This window comes from Daucus carota, chromosome 3 (assembly GCF_001625215.2).
Source record: "Daucus carota subsp. sativus chromosome 3, DH1 v3.0, whole genome shotgun sequence".
Taxonomy (NCBI): domain Eukaryota; kingdom Viridiplantae; phylum Streptophyta; class Magnoliopsida; order Apiales; family Apiaceae; genus Daucus; species Daucus carota.
In genome coordinates, this window is record NC_030383.2 from 1,982,982 (window position 1) to 2,010,083 (window position 27,102).

The 27,102-nt window shown below is 34.5% G+C and overlaps 2 protein-coding genes across 2 annotated transcripts; both read left to right on the top strand.

Annotated features, from left to right (window-relative positions):
• The first annotated feature begins 1,437 nt into the window (after positions 1-1,437).
• LOC108214531 (uncharacterized) lies at positions 1,438-15,719 on the top strand. Its single transcript, XM_017386577.2, has 9 exons — positions 1,438-1,748; positions 7,017-7,762; positions 10,540-11,056; positions 11,140-12,274; positions 12,860-12,930; positions 13,017-13,677; positions 13,767-13,848; positions 14,698-14,745; positions 15,179-15,719. Exons 1-9 carry the CDS (start codon positions 1,520-1,522, stop codon positions 15,380-15,382), a joined length of 3,693 nt encoding a protein of 1,230 aa, XP_017242066.1. The 5' UTR covers positions 1,438-1,519; the 3' UTR covers positions 15,383-15,719.
• Positions 15,720-23,378: 7,659 nt separating this feature from the next.
• LOC108213802 (cyclin-D5-1) lies at positions 23,379-26,044 on the top strand. Its single transcript, XM_017385592.2, has 5 exons — positions 23,379-23,973; positions 24,079-24,165; positions 24,331-24,616; positions 24,873-25,003; positions 25,082-26,044. Exons 1-5 carry the CDS (start codon positions 23,737-23,739, stop codon positions 25,268-25,270), a joined length of 930 nt encoding a protein of 309 aa, XP_017241081.1. The 5' UTR covers positions 23,379-23,736; the 3' UTR covers positions 25,271-26,044.
• Positions 26,045-27,102: the final 1,058 nt, after the last annotated feature.

The following is a 27,102-nucleotide window of genomic DNA, read 5'->3' on the forward strand; positions in this document are numbered from 1 at the left end:
TCGAGCTCGATATATGTAAATAATTTATTGAACCAAGTTCGAGATTTAAATTACTTGGCCAGTGAGTGTTGAGAGCTTAATGTAGTTTATATTATTATAATTTATCACTTATATTATTGTAATAAATCTCAATATTACACACACACACATATATATATTACATATTTAATTAAATAAAACTTAAGTCCTACAAAAGTAAAATAAAATAAATTTGAGTCGAATTTACTACAATCAAATTATTTTAAATATTTTAGTAGCATTTATTCAATACTTAGGATTGGAACAAAATATATCAAATAACTCAAGATTCAATTTGACAATTTTAAAATTGTGTATACTTGTATAGCACTGGTGCTAAATTATATATAATTATTACTATATTATGAAAATAAATTTTGATGTTAAAATGAATTTTATACTCCGATAATAATTTTAAAATAGTACAGAATTATTTAAATTTAGGTATATTTACTCACTATATATTTAAAATTATTATTTTATCTGTTAACATTATTTTAAGTGTTAATTTCTACTTTCATGTTTATAAAAAGGGATCTTTTTAAAAATAACCATCTGTAAAATTATTTTGTTAAAAATACTACCATCTTTTTCATTGTTTTTAAAAATACCTTTTCATAAATTTTTTTTTTCAAAAATACGGTTTGCAACTTTTGCAATCTCATTTGCAACCTTGGGCGGCAACTTTTGCAACTGCAGTTGCAACTTCATTTGCAACCTCAGTTGCAACTAAATGCAACTGAAAACTGTAAGTAACAACAGATGTATGGTGTGTCCCTGGCGGGACCATTAGATTGCAATAGAATCAACTGAATGTAATTATATGCAACTGAATACAACCATATGCAACCATATATGCAGTTACAAATCCTGATTTAAAGTTCCAATTTTCAAATGTCATTTTCGACCTCATTTTCGGAATCGATATATATATATAATATATATAAACTGGAACTTTAAATCAGGAATTCGGTTGCATATGAAGTTGCAAAAGAGGTTGCAACACGGCTGGCGCCGCCTGGAGTTCCAAATGAGGTTGCAAAAGTTGCAAACCGTATTTTTGGAATTTTTTTTATGAAAAGGTATTTTTAAAAATAATTCTGGAAGGTAGTATTTTTGAAAATAATAAAAAAAAGGTAGGTAGTTTTGTAGATTTCCCTTATAAAAATCTATACCTTTTTTATTTTCGGAAAGTAATAACATCCCATATTTAGTATAATATATATTATTTTATTATTTTTCACGTTTAGCAACTCATCTGAATGCGCGATGCTACTAGCAGGCTCAAATGGACAACTCTTTTATCGACTAGTTGAGTATTGGGCCTCCATAAGCCCAAACAATCCCAAAACACCATTTCATACTCATTACGTGAGACGAGGCTGCGACATAAGAAAACAAAAATAGAAAAACAAAAAGCATGCTCCATATGTGAGACATACACACATGTGTATCTACAAAAACACGCACTCACACACCCTCGAAAAACACACACAGTGTCATGGTTTCCGCAGACCAGCCACTGAAGAAACGAAAGCTCTACGAGAGCCACAATTCGCCGCCTCAAAGTCTCTCCGACGATGAAATACAGCGCCGGCGACGGAACCAAGAGGAGATTCGCAACGTTTATGAACATTATAAGCTCTTGAAACAATGTATTTCGAACAAAAACCCTAATTTTATGCCCAAATTGGAAGAATCCTATCTCGCTCTCCTCACCGCTTCTCGAGGTCTCTCTCTCTCTCTCTCTCTCTCTCTCTCTCTCTCTATCTATCTATCTATCTATCTATCTATCTATCTATCTCTCCCTCTCCCTCCTCTCTCTTGTCTATCTATGTTGTGGTGATTTTGATTGATTATTTAGGGTTTGAGCTTGAAATTATGTGGATTTTGTGTTTTATAAGTTGATTTGTTGTTACTGTATTTTTTGGGAGAAAATTTAAGTAATTAGGTTTCGGTTTTAAGGCGGTGATCGTTTTAGCTAGGTGATCGAATTGTGTAGATAGATACTGATGTTTGGAATTATTGCTGTGTAATTTTTGGAGTTGTGCGGATTATGACCTTTTGTAGATACTAATGAAACTGTTTTGTGTTTATCTGTTTATGTTTTCTATTTTTGGTACTGTGTGTTTTCAGCTGTTTTGTATTGACATGATATTTTCGAGCTTCAGTTAGTAAATACATGGCAGCAATATACATCTCCCACGGTCTTTTCATTAAAGCGTTGTTAATTGTTTTAAAAAGAAATGGTTACAGAGCAATATATATACTGTTTCCAATTTTAAATGAGTTGATGTACTTGACTCGTTTGATGCAACAATTTAAGGCATGACGATGTGTGTATACCTTCTCTAACTGGATATGTGTAAAAGGAAAGGGTGCATGGCATGTAGTTGAGTGTGCGGAAGGTTAATTGAACAACAAGTTGTGGATAAGAGAGAATTTGTTTCAGTCAAAAAGTTGTAAATTATATCAAGATTCATGTATCTTACATATCATTAATAGATTAAGTTATTTACTTCAATTGCAGCAGATGTTGTCTTGAAGTAATCTTAAAGTGATACATCGACTTGTAATGATTTTTGGTCCACTAATAGTAAGTACTTATAATTAATTGTAATAACTATATGAATAAAAGATACGTATACTTTAGAACATAGTTCTGTGCACATTGTTCCTTAATTATGTATAAGTACAAAAGTTGCATCATTTGTTAGATAGTATCTTACTTTAGTATGCCACTTTAACTAAGTAAGACCATTCTAGGTACATTTTCTTACAGATAGAATGTAATTTTATAAATATGACTATTCTTGAGAGCACTTTTAAGTTGTTGGATGTTCTACATGTACCTGCACTTTTGCATGAATGTGAAATAAATATAGGCAGTGGTGCTTTGCATCGTTACAGAACTCACTTTTTTTAATTAAACAAATTTTAGGATTTTTATTCAGAACTATCTATAAACAAAATTCGAGCACCTCTTTGTTGAGAATTCATTGTCCCCTTCGGTGTTATTAAAAGTGCACACATGTGAAATGCGAAGCAATGTGCACAACGGTGCACTCGCTTTTATGTGTGTTGAGCACTTATGCGGAGTTCAAAAAGTGCAAGATAAGCGCAGAAGCGCGAAGATGGGTCATTTTAAAGGAAATGGGTCAACAAAAAACCCTACACGCCGTTATAGCAGCCAACACATATAGATATAGACCAGATATACATACAAGAACGATAGATATGGAACCGGGGACAAAATTTCAACTCATCTTCTTATTATGATTCTTACATATTAATGCATACACATGTATAAATACACATATTTTGTATATACAGATTCATATATACATACAATTCTTATATATATATACATGCGATTGAGGAGGATGATGAAGAAGACTTTGTTTAGGATCCGAATCATGTTAGTGAAGATTTTGTGAATCTTAAATTCTTGATGACAAAGAGGAAGTAGAATGGAGTAACATTGCATTTTGACTCTATATTGTTCTACTTTTAATATATTTGATTATGAATTTGGTTGCTGTATTAATTTAATGTCTTCTTATCTATGAATTAACAATACTCTACATTATATACCATATATATAGTATATTTTCTTGTCTTTGATGAATCCACGTGTTGCGCTTATGCTCCAGGGGGCCTCTGTGCTTCTGTGCGCATATCAAATTATATATACTGGTTCCCTTTCTTTCGTCGGGGTTGATTGTGTCATAGCTCTATAAGAAAAAAAGGTGTTTCTTACCGGGAAAGTCGTGTCTGAGATGTCTTTATATGCTTGCAGTAGATGAACTTTCTGCTGCTGTTAAACTCTTCCCACCAAGAGGGGCCAGATTAATTCCACAGAGGAAAAAGTCTTTTTTACGAAGTATAACTAAAAATGTGGTTTATGGCTTGTGCTTCTTGGCAGCTATTTGGCACTGGGTGTATTGAGATCTAGAAATCTTTTATGATGAACGTACAGGAAATCCTTCTTTAGATTTACCCCACCTTATGTAACACTGGATTATTTATAGAATATGAGCACACAAGGAAGTATACGCTCAAGCCAAGAACTTTAATAGCATTGTATACTATGAGATATTTATTGTCAATAAGAAACAGTACATAGGTATAGTAAGTGAATTTTTCAACGAAAAGTATACATAAATTACATATTATTAGTTTCTCTCTTAATAACCTTAATCAGGAAAGGCGGCACGCAGCATGCTACCCATTTAAGTAAATGATGAGCTGATTAATTAAATGCAGTTAGCACTCATCAGCACTTCAAATATATTTTCTGTCCTTTCTACAAATTCAGATCCAGCTAAACCGTTTCTGTCTTGTTCCATCCCATTCCCATACCCTATTATGGAAAACATGTCATTGTATATAGAATACAATTGTTATAAGATTAAGAGGGATGAAGTATCTGCTATAGTCTGCTGCTTCCAGAATCTGAAGTCTTATGTTATTTCTTTTAAAATTTTCTTCGTAGAGTTATATATGCATATATAGTTATATATGGAGTAAGGTTCCAAAGTGAACTCTCATAAAATGAGTACCTGAACCCTTTTCTTTTGCTTATTTTTATAGACCAACTAGATGTCATTATAATAAATTTTATGAGAATATTAGAATTGGAAACTGAATTCTTGAAAAGGATACAGGTAAAACAGATTCTTAATATTAGATTCTACAAAATATTATAAATTATTAAGATTTCCTTGAAGAAAATTATAAACAAATCATCATCTGTAATTGAGTTTTTGGAAGCATGTTAAGGCAATACAATTTTTTTATTTTTTTTCTGATTTTAAAACCAATATTTTAGGTGGTTATCGAAGCTCTCTTTTTAAGAAATTGATCGGTGGCCATTATATATGTAATGAATGTCAACGAATGTGTGTCATGCTCTACTATATGTCATCTACTTACGAGATTCCAATAAGGTTCTAGATCCTTAAATATCATACTTTAGGCCCAGTGCATTGTTCCATTGAATAAATTATTTAAGAGAGGAGAGAAGAAAACTTGAAAAGAGGTAGATAAGATGATATGATAGTGAGAAATAAAACAGGATCTAGAGAGCATGAGAAAAGGGGGTTGGTAAAATCCCTGGAGTTTTTATATCCTATATTGATTATAGGAAATGCGGAGATTATATCCCTTCTAAATATTTTGGATACTGCTTTGCTCTGCAACCAGATAATCAACATTCTTATGAGGAAATATTTACTAAGTGTAATTGAAGATACTTTCCTAGCTTCTACTCTAGAAACTTTTAACAATGGTGATAAATTATGGCTGCCTTATATAGACTATGCTTTGTGCCTGGGATCCTTCTTTACTTGGTCCATTAGAGGTTGACTAAGCACATATAAACTTTAATCCTCTCCAACAAATTAGTCCATTTAGTTGATGTCAACGCTCGGCTGGAAGTGTCCAAGGTAGGACTTGGAAATATTTAATTTAAATTTTTTGCATGTTTTTGTGCTGACATGAGAGTGTCTGCTGGTACTCAAGGTTATATAAAGAGACGGGGTAACATAGTAGTCAGCTATCATGATCTAGAAGTATTCTATCATCAATAAGCTGTTGCATTCCTTTTCTTCAGTTGTAACCACCGGAAGTTGGAACTTGTCCTAATCTGGCAAGACTTGGTAATTATCAAGTTCCGACCCGAAGATATTTTTTTTGCTTCCCTACTAACACATGTATACATACATACATATATATATATATATATATATATATATATATATATATTCATTAAAGTTTGATCCAGTTTAAATCTGAGTAGTTACATAATATAAGGCGATCATTATAAGGCAAGTATACATCATAGATCGTACATATCAATTGTTACTTGTCTGTTTGGCTATAATAGGAAGGGTATTTGTCCATCTGTGGTATATATTGGGAGCAGCTCCAGTTTGAATAATATGATATATGAGCAACTATTTAGCAGTTCGATTTAATATGTGAGTTTATATACTTGTGAAAAGTAGGATTAGAATAAATGGGGGTAAGATAGATGCAGTACTAGGCTACTACTGAATGGTGATACTGACATGCAGCAAAAGCCAGAGGATACAGGGATTAATCTGTGATGAATTTACTTAAAACTCAGAAAAATATTATATTTTATGATCTACATGTATGGTATTAGTCTACTTGGATACTCCTAAAAGTCTAATAGGATTATGATTAAATGCCGTCTAATTTAATGAAATATATTAATCTAGTTCTAACCAATGATATCAACTACCTCAGATTTTATTCCCTACTCGCTATCAACTCCCAAGATTCCAGTTATTACTTCAACTTTCATCAAATATCTGTTATATTTCTGTGTATACTCTTCACTTTACTCTGTTGGTGACGAGTAACCAACAGAGTATAGGCCCAGAAACCCATGTATAAGCAAGTGTAGTCTGATTGTACTACTGTCATATTAGCAATGTTCAATCCTAGTATGCTGATTAAGATTTTTATGACTTCAGTGAGTATCTGTGTATATATATTAAGGGAAATAGTTTGATTCTCATGTTAAAGTCTTTGCTAGTTGGCTGTTTTCAATTTGAAGACCAGAAAATGACCCTCCAGTCGTTGGAATTTGACTTCGTCAAAAGTTAAACTGTACAATTAAAAGATAAAGTTTAGCACTTTATTGTTATATTGTTATTTTTTTAATACCTAGTAAGTTAACAAATAATCAACAAATTTATCCAAACTCATAACAACTTAGAAGTCAAAAGTTACATTTTTCGTGTAAGTAATAAAATGCCGTAGGGTGAAAAGTAAGTTTTTTGAAGGTAACCCAAACAAGCCCAAAAGAACTTATATGTCGAGTGTCTAAGTGACCACATCTTTGACTTTTAGCCAATCTGTTGCGCTGTTTAACTATATTTGTCTGTTATTAGGAACACTATATGGTCTCTGATGGTTTCTATACAAGTTAGAGAATTACAGACTCATGCTATGTTTTTGACTTGCAGGATGTACAAGTGTACAACGTATTGTTGCAGAGTTTATTCCTAGATATGCATCATTTTGTCCGACTGCTCTAGAAGCTGCTACCAAGGCTGTCATCAATATACATAATTGCAGCTTAGCTGTGATAAATAGAGGAGAAGATGGTGATGGGGTTGCATGTAGGACTGCCACTCTCTGCATTTCTGGTCTAGTGGAGATCTGCCAAGCTGCACAGTCAGAGGCACCAACGTCGTCTGTCATTCAGCGCATCTGTTCTAGTGTTTTCATTGATGTGCTCAGCTTCTTTGTTTCCACTTTTAATGGAATTGATCTCTTTCATATTGTTGATAAAGGTGTGCTTAAGATGCAAGATTCTACATCATTATTTTCTGATTTCAAGCAAAAAATTTCAGCTGAAGACGATAATGAAGTGGCCAAGCTATCCAAGTTACGTGCACTAAGCCTTATCTGGATTCTCTTTTGCTGTCCTAAAAATGCACTTGCTGCTTCTTTTGAACTATGTGACTCAGTGGCAACAGAGGAACTCCATAATCATGGGCTTTACTTTCTTCGTCAGATTACAAGTGAATTTGAGCCAAATGATGTAGCTAATCACGTGGATTCTAAAAAGGGTGGAATTGTATTGTCTACAGATTCCGACAATCCAATGCACGAAACGGAGGAGATCACTCATCATGGGCTAGTGTCACACGACAATCACAAGTCTGATGGTCCACCTCTTATCTTGAAGAAATGCTTGCTGGGACTGGTAAACTTTAGCTTTTATCGTTTGTTTTAAAATATAGTCTTTTGATAGTATTGGTTGTCATTACTCTTCGTTATAAAGTTGGATCACTTCCTCATTTTAACCCAAAAGATAACTGAAATTTCTTTGAAATAGTATTATAGCATCATACATATCTGGTTTGACACAAAATACAGTTATCTTGTTTAGTAAAATCGTTGAAATTCCACATGTTGACTTCTCTAGGTCAGATAGAATACTTTTGTGTAACAAAGGAGTAGAATAATTTTAGAACTGATTTTATAACTGCGTCATGGTATGTGCGATAATCACCATCCTTAAGTTAAGTCTCAAAGGACCTTATTGCTCTTGTGCGAATTCAGGAATCAGACCTCTAATTTTTAGTTATATATGGCTGCGTTGAGGCCTTAACATTAAGCATCTCTGATTCTTTTCTAGGATTTTGGTAGAATTTTTGTTAAGACTAAGCAACTCACTTCTCAAATTAAGTGCTTAAACTGCAGTTTCTTAGTGGTAGTCTTGTACAGAATTGCAGTTTATTGTGAATTTCTTGTGAATTCAGTTTTCATCTATGTATAAAATTTCATTGATGTGTGCATCAAGTTGAGCTACTCTTAGCAATATAGAGCGCAATCCGATTGGAAATCTGTTTTTAGTTCCTAGTGAGAGACCAGAGGGGAAATAATATCTGTGTATCTCTATATTTTTTGACTATCTCTCCTGTACCGTTATGATTTGATGGCAATTTCATCAATCTGTGAGTCAACAAGCTTGCACCCTAACATACTGGTGCCAATTTGAATGTTGGTGGTATACTTTTGGTGTGACAGACCGAATAGTTATAGAAACATTAATATTTAGGCCTGGACAATGATAAAAAACCTTGGTTTGAAAGTTTTTATCCATAATTCTATTGAAAAACCAGTATTAATAATTTTTACGTCTCACACAGTTATCATCCGGGTTGAAAACAATGTCATCTATGTATGATGTGTATAACTAATGCTGTAAGATACTTGTTTTTGTGACTAGTATTATGTCATAAGCATTGCATAGGATTTGTATGATTGAACTTAACCATTGCTCTGTTAAGTTGCCATACCAGACTTTCAGTTCATCGAAGGTTTTGTTCAAGATGTTAGGTTGTGCTCTCTGTCAGTCTGAGAAACCTGTAGGATTATCTATATATAACTGATTTACCATGTTTCTTCTTTGGGAAGGCATTGTTAGCATATATTTTTTTGAAGTATAACCGTAGGTTGTTTTACAAAAGATTGGAAGTATGGAACTCACATCAGGGACTAATAGATGTCTAACTGGCAACAAAACAAGAGAAAAGGCCCCAAATGACACAGAAATGGAAGTAAAATGTCCCATATGTTGGAACTCTAAGTAATGGCCCTTTAGAGCACAATAAAACAAATTCTAAACTTGCGTTTTTTCTGAAATGCCGGGGGCGTAATGCAATGATAATAGCAATGAAGTGGACCCCATTCCATTACTTCTTTGTCTGATAGATAGTGTACAACTTTGTTTGGGCCCTATATATTGGGCTTAGTCTCTGTATAATTTTTATTTGTACTTTCTTAGGTAAAACAATATTTGGTTAAATTTCTTTTTTTTAAATTTAATTTTACAAAAATGTTGGTAAAATATGTGTTTAACATAATAGTAACATTAGAATGCTTTCGTTGAAAACATGATTTTAAGTTATGTTTTTCTGTGCATGAAGGGCCATTTTTCTAAATTGTGCTGTTTTGGACCATTTTGCTCCAAATTGTGCCCGAAGGGACCATCTCCTACAAAACAAGCCCTGTAGTTCTCATTAGCCCACCAGCTGCTTATATTATTGGTTGTATCCAGTTGCGACCAGCTTTTTCTTGTTAAATTAATTGGATCAGGAACAAGTTGTCAGTCGCCATTCTGTTTGTATATATCTCCTTTATTATTGAACTTTTCACATCTAGCAGCGCACTAGAATCCTGTATTGGAACCAATAAACTGTATGAATAGGAAACAATCTCACGGAACGAGAGAATTAAGAAAAACAATATCATATATTAGAAATGGGGGGTAGTGGATATCATATCGAGGTGGGAGAAAGAGGAACATCAAGATGAGAGATGTTAGAATTTTGAGAATCACATGAAGAATGAACTAGAGGGTGAGGAGCTAGGTTAGGTATAGGTGTATAGTATACCGTCGTCTGAGGAGCTGTAAGTGCACTAGTTAGATAGAAGTGAAGGACAGACATTCACAAGAAAGGAAAGAGGGTGTAAAAAAGTTAGAAGGTCGAAGGGAATAATGTGGATCAATTTCATAACAATTTTATTGGTGTCTTGTCTCTTCATTAAGGGCTGATAATATACCATTCCTGAAATATGGAACAGGGAGACATACTCCTAAAACGTCATGTCATCATAGCTTGTGGAAGTCTTAAGGAGAGTATGAGACGATGAGGTGCGGAAACATATGTGTTCCTGATTTCCATCTGTGAGCAGCATCTTCTCTCTTTCAACAACTGAAACAATGCTGAGAGTGTTTATGTCCTCTTTAATGCTATGCTTGGTTTTTGTTTGACATGTATGTCTGCTTCGCTGATACTTGCAGAAAAACAATTTTATTTGTGCTAAACTGCTAATAAGTAGGATTGTTTAGTTGTTTGAGTAAGATTCATAGTCTTCATTATGTGTACCTATTATCAGAGTTTAACTTCACTATATGAATCAATTTTTTTACTGGCTTGTGATTCTGTTTGTACCTCGACTTTATTCATCCAGGTTGTTAGCAAAAATTTACCACTGAGAAAGTGGATGTTCTTGAGGTATAAGAAGTTCTGTACTTCCGCATCATCACAAGTTGCTTCCAAAATCACCTCTCTTCTGGAGGAAGTGTTTCAGTCCTTTGCTGAACAGGTTAAGGCTGCGGATGATCAATTAAATAGCATCGAGGACAATTCCATTGCATCCAAGAATTTCAGTGCACAATATTTGGGCCTCAAAAGACAGAATTCTGAAATTTGCAGAAGAGATGGTCCGTATGTTAATAACTTGACTGAAAAGTTATTAGATCAAAAACTGACAGATTCACGTCCACTGATTTCTCCTGAAACCCCTATGCGCGTAACAGTTGGATCGAATGTTGATGTTGGAGGACCAAGATCCATGGATTTTGACACATCTGATGCTGGGGAGGTATTGCGACCCAGATCCTCTACACCAAGAGACCTGTTAAATAATCAGATGCATTCTCCTATTAGGAGAAAATCATTTGACATGAGGAGTAATTCATTCGAAGGTACTAGTTATTTCATCATAGTGAAAAGTGAAAACTTTTGCAACTTAACTGAAATTTAGCTTTACCTCTAAAATCTTCTGCAGGTTCTATTGGCCATTTACAATTGCCTTTCGACTCTCCTCAACCTCATATGCCACTGCCATCCCCCTCCACAAGTCACGGGAGTTGGTTCTCTGATGGGGATCCAGCAGCAATGGATATTTTTTCAGCTTCAAGACGACTGTGGTTGGGTTCTTTGGGCCCTGATGCATCTGAAGCACTAGTCAGGTTCCAATTTGAAAAGTTTGGTCCAACAGAGCAGTTCTTATACCATCCTTATAAGGGATTTGCATCAGTTGAGTACAAAAACTTAATGGACGCAGTAAGGGCCAGGGGATATATGAGGGGATGTGCTCCTTGGGGTGCTCCTCTCCATGTAAAGTTCTTGGATATAGGATTAGGCACAAGGGGGGCTATAAATGGTGTTGCAATTGGTTCTTGCTGTCATGTTTATGTTGGAAATGTTCCAACTCAATGGGCCAAGGATGAGATTCTGCATGAAATTAAGAAAGTGGTTTACAAAGGCCCGCTTATGCTTACTGATCTTAGGAGTGAAATGGCAGTACTTATGGAGTTTGGAAACCCTGAAGAAGCAGCAAATGTGATGGCACATCTTAGACAGTGGCGTAAGGAAAGCTGCAAGTATCTTCTACCTTCAAATGTTGGCCCGGCTAATGCAAGAATGCACTTGGAAAGTTCGAGACATGGGCCCATCACACCTGCTTACTTTAGAAGCAAGTCTGGTAATAGTTTTACTGAATCACCCCATGCTCAAACAGTGCTTGAGAGTCCCTCTGAGAGTTACAGAACAAAAATGTCAAGTCTGAGTACTTTACTTGCATCATTACGTGCAAAATATAATATTGCATCTAACGGAAATTATTGTGAAAGCTATAATAACGGAAATTATCAAGCTGCTTCTGTGAGAGAAGATGGATTACCAACAAACACTCTTTGGATCAGCCTCCCGAAGAGCAACTCCTCAGGTGTCACTGATGATGAGGTTATGATCATCTGTAATCTTGCACTAAGTGGAGTAGGCTCAGTTGTGAGTATAACCAGAGCATATATGCCTACGGGACTTGGTTGGTATGTTGAATGCAGTAGCATAGATGCTGCAAGTACCGTTTTGAAGATTCTACGTGCTTCTCAAGGGATTTTCTTCCAAGTTGAATTTAGGTATGCAAAATCAATCTCTCTCTCTCTCTCTCTCTATAAAAATTATTGTCTAGAGTTCCTCTTGCTTACTGTGAATCGCGACTCATAACTTGCTGTGATGGATGAGCGCTCTAAGTTGCAATTTACAGTCGAAGCCCCAGAAGGAGAATTAGGCAATTTACAGAGCTATATATACATATAAGTTATAACTAATGAGACCGTGTAGTGCTGTGCCAGTATTCTAAATGTTAAAGTCATTGCTCTCATTTATATCAGTAGACTGTAAGTTATGAGTGGGTCCTGTGCTCTTGGTTTTGACTTCAATTTAGCCCCAACAGCATCAATTGCAAGTGGCAGGGATAAAATATCTTCAGAATGGCTTTAAAAGTACCTAGGTCTAACACCATGTCGAAGTTTTCTGTTGAAATGAAGCTGTTAGAATTTCAAGCCTAACCAACTTGTTGTCTTATGTTAGTTACCAGTGAGGTAGTAAACTTTTAGTTTGTATACTTGTCAAAATTTAAATTCAGTTAACTTCTAGTCTCAGTAGTATGTTTTTTAGATGTCACTGTTCCCGTGTAAGCTTTTGCATATTTGTTCAAACAGTTATCCTGGGAAGCACCATGGCACATCTCTCCAAGTGAAACAGGATAGCTGCAATTCAGATTCTCCACGAGGTAAAATGTGTTATAAGATAATCTATACTAACAAATTAGTGAGTTATTGGTGTAGAAGTATAATTCTAAAGCATGAATTTTTTCAGGTAGTCGTGGGGGTTTAGTTGCTAATGAACAAATGTGGACGTATAATAATCCTAAAACAGAAATCTATCCTGCACAAGGGACTCATTCTTTCATGACCACTGCATCACAGGGACCACCTTTACCTCCACAGCCAAATTATGCATCTTCATCGATGAGGCCTTATTTTCCTCTAAGCAATTGCTGGGAGGCACGGAGCTTGAGTAATCCTCATCCGCCTAATCCAGCCTCAGTGGGTCTAGTTCCAACTATTATTCATACTCCAGTGGTTCCGCCTCCATTTCTACCTCCGTCTGTGACTCCTCTTACACAAATGCCAGGAAGCTCAGTGCAGCAATTTGATCAGACATTCTTTCGTCCCGCTGTGCCACCCCCTTTGATAAACGTACCACCTCAGCCAGAGCTGGCACCTCCGTTGCCACCTCCACCATCATCTCCTCCTCCTTTACCTCAATCTCTTCCACCTGTAGTTCCTCCTCCACCTAGTTCTCCGCCACCCCTTCCACCCAGGGAGTACTCTAATGTGGTCAGTTCAGGACCATGTATAGCTCACAGTTGGCAGGGTACATTGAGTAAAAGTGGGGTTCATTATTGTACAGTTAATGCACAAAGGCTTCATTCTGATATGTGCAAGTATTCAAATGCTTCCTCAGAACCTGCAGAGTAAGTAGTGACTTGGTTCTAATGTAAACCATCTCTAACTTCTATGGGTAAAGGGTATTATCTGATCATTTGTTGGTTGACTTGTGCAGATGGCCAGCTAAATTAGATATGACAAAGCGCACGGATTTTCGACATGTGAAGACAACTTTTTCTAGCACACCAGCACACAAAGTGAGTGGTTAAATGTCGATTTAGGCATGAAAATGCTCAATAGATTCGTCTTTATTTAATCTATTTATATTGCTGGTAAAATAGACTAATGGATGCCTCCTGTCAATACTAGAATCCCATTCCTTTCCCCCAGGGGATCTACTAGTGATGCTAGTGTATGTACTTTAGTGTATGTACTTTGCTTCTAGATCTCATTCTGATCATAATAATACTGTGTATATTTAGATAAGTACTGGCAGACATTTAGAAGGTACGAAAATACTATCTGGAGTCTTTTCGGTACGGGTTTGTTACATACCAAGTTGTATCACTCCTATGGGCAAGCTGAATGCAATACACTAGCTTTCTTTCAGCAGATTTATCTGTAGCATCCTAATAAAATTTTATGTTGTCGGAGTTGCCAAATTCTTGGTTTAGCCATTCCCATATTTATCACAACTTACCAAGTCTAGGGGTGCCTTAGACTTCAACTGTTGTATTACGTGGTATTGCCATTATGGTTCCCTTGGTTAAATGTTTACTTTGAGAAACATATATCTTACATGCATTAAATATAGAAACTGAAAATCAGTAATGTGACCTTTCAAATGCTTTATTTAATTATTTACTCTAAGAACTATTTTAGTTGGTGAATTAGTGGTTAGGTTTCCAAATCTTAATTGTTTACAAATTTCGTATCTTATCTTTGTGAGCACTTCTCCAGCAAGAGTGGATTAATCAGTTTAATGTAGTGGTTGAAGTTTAGTCCATATGTTATTCTTTCCTGGATTATCTATGCATTGTGTATTTTCTTATATCATGGTTTCTTGAACTGGAGCTTATATAACCATGGGTTTAAATGCAATGCAGAGAGAAGTATGCCAGTTGCTCCCTTCTGCCGCAGGAGATTATAAAGGAGTAAGTCATATATATTTATTCTACATTTTTTAGTTATGGCTTCTCTAGTTCGTTTTCATTTTCCGACTTCAACATTGGTCACACTTGTTTATAAAGAGAATGTATATATACATGTCGCTGAAATTTTATCACAGTGGGCATATTTATTATCATTCTGTTCTGTACTTCTATTTAATTTATAAAATAGAGTTGTAAATCCATTGAACCTCTTATCGGGACCTGAATTATTCAGTGAAAAATGCACACTTGCATTGCATCATGTGTGATGTCCGTAAGCCATAGTTTTCTTTTCTTTTCAAATGTAGCTTATGAAGCAAGCAGTGCCTTGTCCACTTCTTATATCTTTACTTTCTTGGCAACTGCCTTGATGTTTGTCTTGGTAATCAAAAAATACAGCTGTTGTAATGTATATCAATAATTATTTATTTTGCAGTTTCAGGATTTTATTTCATATTTAAAGCAGAGGGAATGCGCTGGTGTAATTAAAATTCCAGCAGCAAGACCCATGTGGGCGAGGCTCCTCTTCATTCTCCCTTACTCACCTGAAGTAGTGTCCATGCTCTCTATTAGTCCAACTTCAACAGATTGCCTTGTTGCTTTGGTTTTGCCGAAGGAAACAAATTTTGAATGGGTATGACCTCTGATCTACCTGAAATTAGTGGATTCTTGTTTAGCAAACATTTTGTCAATAGATCAGCAATATGCCAGCTATGGAATGGTTGTTGATGTGTACATTAGAATGTTATCATCAATGTTAAGAACGTACAAGTTCAGTGCGTAGGAGCTACATGAACCATGTACTTCAGGCTCCTAGATAGGAACTCTTATGTTTAGTTTACTTGACCGTGAGAAGCAATAGTTTTGTATACTAGCTGATATGGTGTTTGTGTAGATTTAGGGGATTTAATACCACATCAGCATCACCGTGGTTGTCCCATTTAGAAAATAAACAAATAACAAAATTTATTTTTGAACTCTGATCTGATCGGGTAGTCATTTTAGACAATGTTTAAACTGTCTTCAATACAACTATTTCAGATAAATATCTCTTTAAAATTTCTAGCACTTTGAACTCACTGCAATGTTAGAGCATGGATTATTTATCATTTAGGATATCAATCCAATCAGGGATTAGTTGATGGGCTTGTCATTTTAGCATGTGGTAAACTTGGATTGTTTGCATGGATTGTTTGCAACGTGAGGTGCGTTGACTGGTTATATTTTGTAAATCGTATCTGGTGTATAGGCAAACTCGTGGACAAAGAAACCGGTCATCTTCACTTTCTTTTAAGTGTTGAAATTATAATGATATAATGATGGCGTGTGGTTATGGTAGTAATAAATTTAGACCTCTTACTAGTTGAACCTGATCAAGAGTTTCCTTGATCTAACTTGGTATCTATAACTATCCCAATTTAGTACATCACATTATCAGACTATAATGGAAAGGAATGATAATGTTCCATTGTTTAGCTAGGAGTCCCTTGCATGTATTTTGTACAAATATTAAGGGAGCTGGTAGGGTTCGGTTGGAAGTAAAGAAAAGAACCCACCATGTGAACATACTGCCCACAGAGTTATGGGAAATAGCAACTGAAGAAGTTTATTGAAAACAAAGGAGATGAGGTCAATCTCAAATGACAGTCAAGAAATTGGAAATCCAACCCTACAGGAATAGATTCTTTTAGTTCTTTAGTTTATCATTGCTTGCTACAAGGTAGGAGACTAGGAGAGTATTATTAATGTAGAAAGATACCTGCATCTAGTAGTTGCTTTTTGTTGAAAGGGGTTGGTCCATAGTCCATACTCCATACTAATCGATTGTTGACAGAAATTCTAAAATGATCAGTTTTCTGTTAAATGACATTGTAGCGTCATATATGTGTATTAAAAACTTAAGATTAATCCATCAACTATTTTTTTTCCTCGTTGGTAGTATACCCTAACATATGATTCTCATGAACCAGACCTCGTAGAATTATATGCCTGGGCTTTGCATATATGAATGCAAGTTTTTGATCTTTTATGTGAAATATCCAGCGATGTAGGGTATCCTTCCTGATCAATTTTACAATTTTTTTGCACATTTTCAAGATGCATATAAAACATGATTTCATAACTTATTTATAAATATTTTTTTATATAAAAGTTTAAACATTAATTTTTTCTTTAGAAGGAAAAAAATTTAAATAAATTTATCAAATTATATTTTATGAAAGATAAATAATTGAAGGGACGGAAGGAATAATTTACATATCTCCATGAAGTATCTTATGATCTCCCTCCAGTGTCCCTCTCTGTTACATTATCTCAGTCATTATTTATCCAGTCAACAAAATTCAAATATAAAAAAATCATAATATAAATATGTAAATATTGTACACTAATATTTTATTAATATACTTATCTCACTATACTAAAATTTTAGCTCCGTCTTAGATCTACGACATAAGACTGGGAGGCTAATTTGATATTGCCAAGTCAACCTTGACAAAATAATATATTGCCAAGTCAATATATGTTTATCAAATAAAATCTAAGATCTAATTTTAAGTGCTAATCAAATATTTGATATGCTAGTTTGTTAATTATTTAATAACTTGCATTGTTCATGCCTAGGCCTTGGGTGAGGCTATATATCACCAGAACACTTGCCAATCACCTCGTACTAAATTATATGCAGAATATTTAATAAACTTATCTTCTGTACATTTACAGGAGTACATAATTTACAAAAAAATTAAGTTATATAACATGTGGGAAATTCAGTGAGCTCCTGTTATTAAATTATTTTACAACATAATTTATGAGGAAAATGGCAGTACTATTAATGTCAAATGTTATTTTTTATTATCTCTCGTAGAAAGTGGGAAGGTTATGGCAAAAAAACTTATTCATTGGCACATATATTTTAATAGTAAAAATTGAATATTTACTGACATGTATCTAAGTAAATGTGATCTTGATTGGATTAAAGTATGTGAAACCCAACATATAGGTGACACTTGCCAAATCTTAGATGTAACAGAATATTTAACAGACAACCTCGTTAATAAGTGTTTTTTAAACTAATGAAACAAGTACAAGAAAGTTTGTTGTAGATTTTACATGTGGTTGATCCATGCTGCGTCAACTATGGAGAAGAAGAGTTCGTAGTAGTTGGACTATGGCTCCCTCTCATTTCTAACCACTCTATTCAACCACTTTTCAAAAGTAACCAGTTTTTTTCGAGCTTTCAAAACTAACCAGTCTAAATGAGGGGAGAAAACGCGACCCAAACCAGAAAAATATTCCAGTAAGGGTCGCGCTTTGAAAGAGCGACCCAAACATAAATATATAAGTATGGGTCGCGCTTTCAAAGGGCGACCCATATGGGTTATTTTTTTAAAAAAAAAATCAAAAATCAGAAAATATTATTTCAAAGGGCGACCCATATTATTTATATTATAATATTTTATAATATAATTTATATAATGATATAATATAAAAATATTTTATAATATTTTATATTATATAGTGATACATTATTTGTGATATTATATTTTATATTATTATATTATGTAATGATATAATATAATATTATAGATTGTAATATTATATTTTTTAATTTAATTTAATTCGGAAATATTTTTTCCTTTATCTAATTTTTACCTAATATATTTTTATTTACCTAATATTTATAGTTTATTAATTATTTATCTAATATTTAAAGTTTTATTTACCTAATATTAAAATGTGATGCAGAGAATTATTTTTTGAGGAGTGTGCAAATAATTTTGATTGTATAGTCACATCTAAGGCAGTAGGTTTTTTAGCTTTTTATTACAAAACATTGATTTAACACTGGACAAAGCTGCCAACTTCATTGAAATCATTCAAGAATTCAATAAGCCAGCCTGTTGTTACTGCTCAAATATTCACTTTTTTGCTGAGAGGACGTTTTTCTGCAAATCCATTAAGTAGAGAAAGCAATCTGCATCAAATATTCAAGCCTGTTTTCACTGCTGAAAGATGACTTCTTTTGTGAGAGGACGATTCTGCAAATCCATTATTTGGAAAAATCAAATGCATCCACTATTCATGCATGTTTTTACTGCTGAAAGAATCACTTTTTTGGTGAGAGGACGATTCTGCAAATCCATTAAGTGAAGAAAGCAAATGCATCCACTGTTCAAGCACAGTGTTTTCTTTTGAATTGTGTCCTTATAAGCAACATTTTGTGTTCTTCATTATGCACCAAAACCAAATCAGAAAAACAAACACTACAAACTCTCCCTCATATTATCAATCTGCCTTGTGAGAAAATCCTAGCCGAACACGAAAATCATAAAAAAACACACACTTCAAAAACAAAGATGGACGGATACGTAAACGTTAATTTCTTCTGGGGAGGTGAAATCATAAAACAAGATAACGATGTTCTCTACACCTTAGATCCGAAAGAAATGATGTATGTGAAATTGAGCAGCTCACTTGAAGAACTACGAGATATGGTGTTCGGGTTGATGCATATAAGTAGGCATCATTGGGATGTCAAGCTTAGTGTGAAATATCCTCGAATCGGGGTTAGTAACCTCGTTTCGGGGTTCTTTGTGAAGTCTGTTAAATCGGACGACGATGTTCGTAGGATGTTAAGTATCCCCGAGAGATTTCACTTGGGTGGAGACGTATCATTGTTTATCGAGGCCGAGAGTATTGCTCAACCCAGCCAACACTATGGAGGCGAGTATGGGGGGAACTATGGACAAACCGGACAAACCGCTGCAGGTGGCCAAGTTTCAAATTATGTTGAAAACTACGGTGGGAGTTTTGGAGGCGATTATGGGGGAAACTATGGACAAAGCCAGGGCATGCAAGGGTGGTCTAGCGGCTACAACTACGGGACGATTGGAGAGTATGGTGGTGGCTCGAGTAATACGGGTCGTTTTGTTGTTGAAGAGGTTGTGGACGAGGACGATTTGAGTGGTAGACAGCCATCACCGGCTCGTCAAACCCCGAAAAGAGGTGCAGCTATAGCTCTTGCATTGGAGAACGAGGAGGATGATGAAGAGTATGGCTCGGAAAGAGCCATAAGCAGCAGTGACGATTCAGAAACTACTTTATCCAACGGACGAAGTCTGTCTTCTAAAAGTTTATTTGTGATATTTTATAATATAAAATATAAAATATCACAAATAATGTATCACTATATAATATAAAATATTTTTATATTATATCATTATATAAATAATATTATAAAATATTATAATATAAATAATATGGGTCGCCCTTTGAAATAATATTTTCCGATTTTTGAATTTTTTTTTTTAAAATAACCCATATGGGTCACTCTTTCAAAGAGCGACCCATATGACAATAACTTCAGCATGGGTCGCTCTTTCAAAGTGCGACCCTTACTGGAGTGATTTTCGGTGGGGGTCGCGCTTTCTCGTTGAATTAGACTGGTTTCTCGTTGAATTAGACTGGTTAGTTTTGAAAGCTCGAAAAAAAACTGGTTAGTTTTGAAAAGTGGTCGAATAAAATAGTTAGAAATGAGACGGAGCCGTTGGACTATGGTGGTACAGTTCATGTCGGTTGATGCTTGATGAGATCAATGCTGACAGTCGATTATGTATATTCGCCTACATTTATCTGGTCATGAGGTCTGGTGGTGCTGTCGAAATTTAAAATTAATTATTAATTAATAATATTTTTACTTCCTCCGTCTCTTTTTAGTTGTCACATTTCTATTTTTGTTGGCCAAATTGACTAATTTTTGACCAAAGATTATAAATCACTCTTTCATTATTTTAAAAACCTGAAAATTACATGTTAATGTAGATTAAAAGTTATTTCTGGTGACATATTTTTTTTTATTTTTTCAATTGATAAAATATTAATAAATTTCAGTTAAACTTTGGTCAATTTAATCGGCACAAAATCAAATGTGACAACTAAAATAGAACGGAAGGAGTATTTTTTTGAGTTAGCTTATATAGATTTGACGTCAAACAATACTACTGAATTTAATATGTTTATTAAAGTAATTTAAAATGAAATTATGGAAATGAGTTGTTGAGATTAGGATAAGGAGGGTTGTTGAAATTACCGAGAATCAATTTGATTTCTGTATGTTCGAGACAGAGAAGAGATTTATTTTCTTCGTTTTCTTATGAAAAAATATCGAGACTATAGAAGGGATGTAGTAATCCCTCTCTTTGTAACCTCCTTCTCTCTCAAAACCCTAGCCTCTCTAGCTTCCGTTAAAGATTTTTGAAGGGGCTTCCATCGGTTTTCACTGGTGGAAAGCCCCAATTTCTTTTTTTTCTGTTTTCTTGTTTTGAAATCTTATTTCTCATTCAATAAGTTCCCAATTTATTTGGGTTTTGTTTGTCTCTCCTTCTTGTGAGAGTTGGTTTGTTTTGTTTTGGTGTGTTTTGATGTTCTTCATGACCGAGGTTATAGATCGGCATGATTTGCATGGGTTTGATTCAAATTTGAAGGTTATTATGGGATCGCATCTATGGTCGATTGTTCAGAACACTCAGGGGTCGTTTGGTTCGAAGAGTGGTATCGGGTTGGAATGAGGAATGGGGTTAAGCTGGTATGGGTTTGAGGTATCATATCTGATATCATGTGTTTGGTTGAGTGCTGGAATCAATATATGCAATCTTTGTAAAAAATAAGTTATTAATTTATATTAATTGAAAAAATTAATAAAATTATTATTGTTATATATTTTTGCATCATTGATTTAATTTTGTATAAAACATTAATATTTGATTACTTAAATAGAGACAAAAAAATCAAAAATGAATGGATACACATACCTCCATCTCATACCCACCTCTACACCTAGGTATCAAAAACTCATACCTTGGGGGTTTAAGGTATGGGTTTGAGATTATATTTTCATCAACCAAACACCAGGTATGGGTTTGGAATGGACAAACCCCATACCTGATTCCACATACCATGAACCAAACGACCCCTCAGGTGAAAACCAATCAGATGGAAACAAGTGTGTATATTCAAATCATCTTCAAATCGCTCAGTTGCCTCTCCAAGAAAGAAGGATTCAACAACGATATTCTTCAACGTCTGTCCAATTTCGATTGTGTTTGTAGATGCCGTATGGCTTTTAATTAATGAATTGATTCCTTGTTATCAAAAAAAAAAATAGAAGGGATGTATATATGGTGTTTATAAATATTAAAAAGACATATGATAACGTTATCAGACGAGATTATGCGGAAGGAGGACCGCTGTTATTTATACGTATAATTCAAAATATGAATTCAGGAATAAGGATAAGGTGTTCGGATACTGGTGATGATACTCAATATTTTTCAATTGAAATATGATTGCATAAAAGATCAGTATTGAGTCTATTACATGTTAGTTAATTTTTGGATGTGATTATTCAGAATATTAGTATTGAAGATTATGTCTCATGATTCAAGTCTTTTATTGATGATATTGTGTTTTTGATGGAGTCTAGGAGGAGAATCAATGTAAAATTAGAAGAGTCACATATAGTTTTGAAAACAAAAAATTTTCGTCTGAATCATTAAAAAGCAACATATTTTTGAGCTAATATCAGCGAGAAGCGTAATGAAAAAGATGTAGCGGTCAATATTACAGATAATACAGTTCCGCAAACTTGATAATTTGAAGTATGTGGGATTTGTTATACAAAATAACAGAGATATTATTAAAAATGTTACGCGTCATATTAAGACGGAATGACTTAAATGATGTGCGGTCATAAGAGTGTCTTGATTTATCGTCAAGATTCGCGACTGTTATTTTTCATGAGAAATATTAAGAATTGGGCATAAATTTTTTTGATAAAAGTTTGTGATTTATATTTTTATTTATATAAGAAAATTTTGAAAATCTGAATATTAATAAATAAAAATGTATTAAACCAAAATAATTGTCATTTTATAACGGGGAAACTATCCCATTCAGTTTCTCTTTGATGCTAAGCCCTGCCCACTGACCACGGTCATTCCAGAGAGTCCTGCCATTCCTGGTCATTCTAAAGAGTCCTGCACAGGTGTAAATACATCGTAAAACAGCAAAAATGGAAAAGAGTCGGTAAAAAATTGCAGCACAAGCAACAGTTGCTACAGATAATTAGGTTTGACTGGTCAGTAGTAAATGATTTATTCACCCCTGATCCGCACGTGACATATCCACTGTCTATTAAGTGTCCTTTCATGCTAACACTCTCAGTCAAACCTCACTCACACTCCCCATTGCCACCCTTGTCCCCAAAGCTTCACCATGTAATTTTCTCCCGTTTTTTAATCGGTTTGTCTAGTGTGTGCACATGGACACATGTTAAGCACGGAAACTCAGAATTTTGGTGTGTTTTGATTGGTGTGAATGCAGGGGGCCATCGTTATTAAAAGGGTGTAAACCAATCAAAACAAGAAAAAACTATCAAAGTTTGTGCTTATTGTGTGCTCATGAGCACACCATAGAAAAAAAAATTAACAGCTAAATAAATTTACACGCTCAGTTTTTTTAATAAAGTCGGTGTTATAAAAAGAGCGAGAGAGATATTATTGAATCAAAATTGCGTTGATTGTTAAACAATTTTCCTTTCCACCAATCACATTTATATTTATTTTTACCTAGACACACATGATATTATTTTTATTGAAAGAATTTAATAGAAGATGATGGTAAAAAATTAAGGAGAGAATCAAGAAATGATATCAGAATATATCTCCACTTATTTTGGCGCCATTAATATCGGTGCTATATGTATGCCGCACTTCCTAGATTTTCTTTGCTTGTAGAATGTAGGTTGAGAGAGAGAGAGAGACAAAGAGAGATTGGGAGAGATAGGGAGGGAGAGAGAGAGAGAGAGGGAGGGGGGGAGAGAGAGAGAGAGTGAGGGAGAGAGAGGGAGAGAGAGACAGAGAGAGGGACGGAGAGAGAGACAGAGAGAGGCACGGGGAGAGAGAGAGAGAGAGAGAGAGATAACAGCCTAGTTTCATGGCGGGTTCGCATGCTATTCCTTTTACTCTTGATCAAGCCAACAGTTTAGATGATGAAAAAGGTGAACAACAGAAAGACATGGATATGTTTTTTAGAAACCCATGTGATGAAGATGATGATGAATATATTCAACTATTGTTACATCGAGAACTCAGTAGCCAATCTTCTTTGGTGATTACTACTGGTGACTGGATTGCGGGTGCTCGTTCGGATTCGATCAAATGGATCTTCAATGTTAGTCTTCTTGATCAATTTTTCTCGTTGTATTTGATTTTTAATAAAAAGGTCGTATCTGATGCACAAAACGTCATGCAACTGAATTGCATTGTTGTGAAACAGGCAATAACATTGATGGGGTTTCAACTTCACACAGCATATTTATCGGTGACTTATTTTGATAAATTTCTTTCCCTGAGAATGATAGATGTAAGTCACATAAACATTTATGATTAATTATATATAATTTTTATTTTATGGAGTTTTATTGAAATTAACGTACCAGAATTAATGCAGCGGATCCTGATTTAATTTTATTAATTGGGATCGGATTGCCTATGAAATTATGTGATAATCTTTACTGGTATTTTGTAGGATGAGAAGTACTGGGCTGTAAGATTATTATCAGTGGCTTGTTTATCTATCGCGGCAAAGATGGAGGAATGCAATGTTCCTTTGCTCGCGGATTTTCCAATGGAAGATTATAATTTTGAGAGCAAAACGATACAGAGGATGGAGTTTCTGGTATTGAATACATTGGAATGGCAAGTGAATTTTATCACTCCTTTTCGCTATCTTCATTATTTCATTTCTAAATTTCGGCACAAGAATGAACCAAGAAATGTGGTGCCAATACATCTCATATTTGCAGTAGTTAAAGGTGAATACTTGTTCATTCAGCTTAGTACTCTTATTTCTATTTACTGTCATCCTCGATTTCTTAATGTACACATTGACTGCTGTTGTGTGGATCAGTGTTAGTCAATATTGAAATAATAAAAATCCATGTATAAGTTGTATTGATTTGTGAAGATGACAAATAATATGGGATAGTATTTTTTTTTAAACAAGACTGATATTTTGAGACGGAGTAATACACATCTGCATATGTATTGTGAACGTTTAATTTTGTGCAGATGTGAATTTAATGAATCAGAGATCATCTGTCATAGCTGCAGCAGCCACATTGTTGGCACTCGACGAAAATCTCACAAGGCAGGGCCTAGAAACTAATATTAATTCTTTTGCTGATGGGATTCTCAATATTGTAAGTTTCGGGTTTTTGAAAATCATCAATTGCTTGATTATGTTTTGGAAATCTCCTGATGGCATTTTGATGCAACAGGAGGATGTGTATCGTTGTTATAAGCGAATGCAGGAACTTAGTGCGGATGAAACTAACTTAGTCCTGGACAATCCTGCTTCAACACCGATTCGACTGATAGAGCCTAATGCTTATGAAAATTCTTTGGTTACTCCTGTTATGAACACCAGACGTAAGAGACTTGAGTTCAGCGAGTGTGATCAAGATTAAAACACGTGTCATGGGTAGAAATTTACCGAACAAGTTAGTATTTATGTTCCTTCTCTGCAATGATATATGATCTGAGATTTTCCACAATGTCCTGATTAATTTAAAAAAATACGAAAAATAAGGTCGACAAAAATGGAATGCAAAGCCAAGAATGGTGCAAATGTGGTTTCTGAAAACAGGCCTTCAAAAAGCTAGTGATTCTCTAGTTTGGCTCTCTGCTCAGTATATTTTCAGTTCCATTATCATTATTTTTCACCTTTCACTTTACATAGGTGTGAAAAACCTACAAAAATGATTCTTGTAATCCCAACTTTTGTTGGGTGTGCAAGGGATGCTTACTTTAGGCTTTGGAAATGCTGTGAAAAGGAAAGCAATGAGAGGCTCAGGGTTTCTTTTTCAGGGGTTGTGAAGCTGTTTTTTTATCTGTTTGGGTCATTTGATGCATGTTGGTCTTCATCATAAAGGTGGGTATTTGATTGGATTTGTAAATGTTTGGAGAACATTTGCTTTTTTACAGAGTGGAGTGGCCTCTGTTTCTTACATTTTTTTTTATGGCAAGATTTTCAAGGGGATCTAAGGTTTCTTTCATTAACTTACGATTCTTTGTGGAATGAAGATAAGTTCTTGGAACGATATGTGATTTTAGTGATGCAATTTTTTTTCTCAGTACTTTAATAGTTTGAGTAATGTTTTTACACGCTTTTGCTTAGATTGGTTTTATGCATGTCATGTAGCGAGAAATTGACTCATTAGAGACGGTTTTAAGTTCGAGTTTCAAAATGTATTAGGTTTTAAGAACGTCTTCAAGTTCGAGTTTCAAATTGTATTAGTTTTAAGATATCTCAAACATCTACTATAAGCCGGAAGAGGTCTTGTCATATAAACATCTCCTCCGTCAGATTAGCTATATGATGTCCTAAGTTATAATATTATAGTATTGAGAAATATATACAAAATACTAAGGTGGATTCCCTATCTATTCCTTAAACAATTAAAGATCCATTTTTCATTTCTTATAAATATTTAACTTTCAACTTTTGTACACTTTCACATTTTTTTAATTATCATTTTTGTTAAAATTTTTAATACTATAATTATAACAGGAAACATGTTGGAGTTTTCAATCAATAAAATAAAATAACAAATTTATAAGTCATAATTCATGATTTTAAACTCGGCCGAATCGCGTCTAAACATGCTTAGAAACATATCGTCGGAATTTAGCACTGATTGTGAAATACAAATTTGAAAGCTCATGAAAGTGACCAAATTGTGTAGCAATGATAGAAGTAGGAGTGGGCCTTAAACTGATCCATGTTTGGATTCTCCGAGCAAATTAGGCATCCGTAATCAAAAAACTCTGCCATGGTTGCAACTGAATCAGCACACACGAACCATGATAAAACTGATGTGCTTTCGAGCAGGCCAGACTTACAGCTGGGCTCAGGTGGGTCAAAGCCCGAGCAGAGTTTTCAAAATAATTTTTTTTTACGGGTTTGAAGACTGAAGCCCGGTCCATTATTTGGAGAAGCCCTTGCTAATTTGGGCTTTGAACTAATTTTGGCACAATACTTGCACAGGAATTAGCAAGTCTGTTCGGAATTTGATTCAATTAACTTTAATTATAAAATTTAATAAATAAATTCGATTAGCCTCATTTTTGAATAATCGAGATTATCTATTTTATTATCTAGTATTTTTTTTTAATAAATCTCCATGTGAATAAAATGTTACTCAGACTATGGCGCCGTTTGGCGTGACTTAAAAAAAATGACTTATTGCTTAAAATAAAAATGTAGATTATAAGTGAAAAGTTGGTTTAGACTTAAAAG

Bases quoted from the DNA above. Each gene is read 5' to 3' on its own strand.
- LOC108213802 (XM_017385592.2), top strand. From the start codon at position 23,737: ATGGCGGGTTCGCATGCTATTCCTTTTACTCTTGATCAAGCCAACAGT. The intron at 23,974-24,078 runs GTTAGTCTTCTT...GTTGTGAAACAG, and splicing joins CGATCAAATGGATCTTCAAT to GCAATAACATTGATGGGGTT. The intron at 24,617-24,872 runs GTGAATACTTGT...AATTTTGTGCAG, and splicing joins CATATTTGCAGTAGTTAAAG to ATGTGAATTTAATGAATCAG.
- LOC108214531 (XM_017386577.2), top strand. From the start codon at position 1,520: ATGGTTTCCGCAGACCAGCCACTGAAGAAACGAAAGCTCTACGAGAGC. The intron at 12,275-12,859 runs GTATGCAAAATC...TTGTTCAAACAG, and splicing joins TTCTTCCAAGTTGAATTTAG to TTATCCTGGGAAGCACCATG. The intron at 13,678-13,766 runs GTAAGTAGTGAC...TGACTTGTGCAG, and splicing joins GCTTCCTCAGAACCTGCAGA to ATGGCCAGCTAAATTAGATA.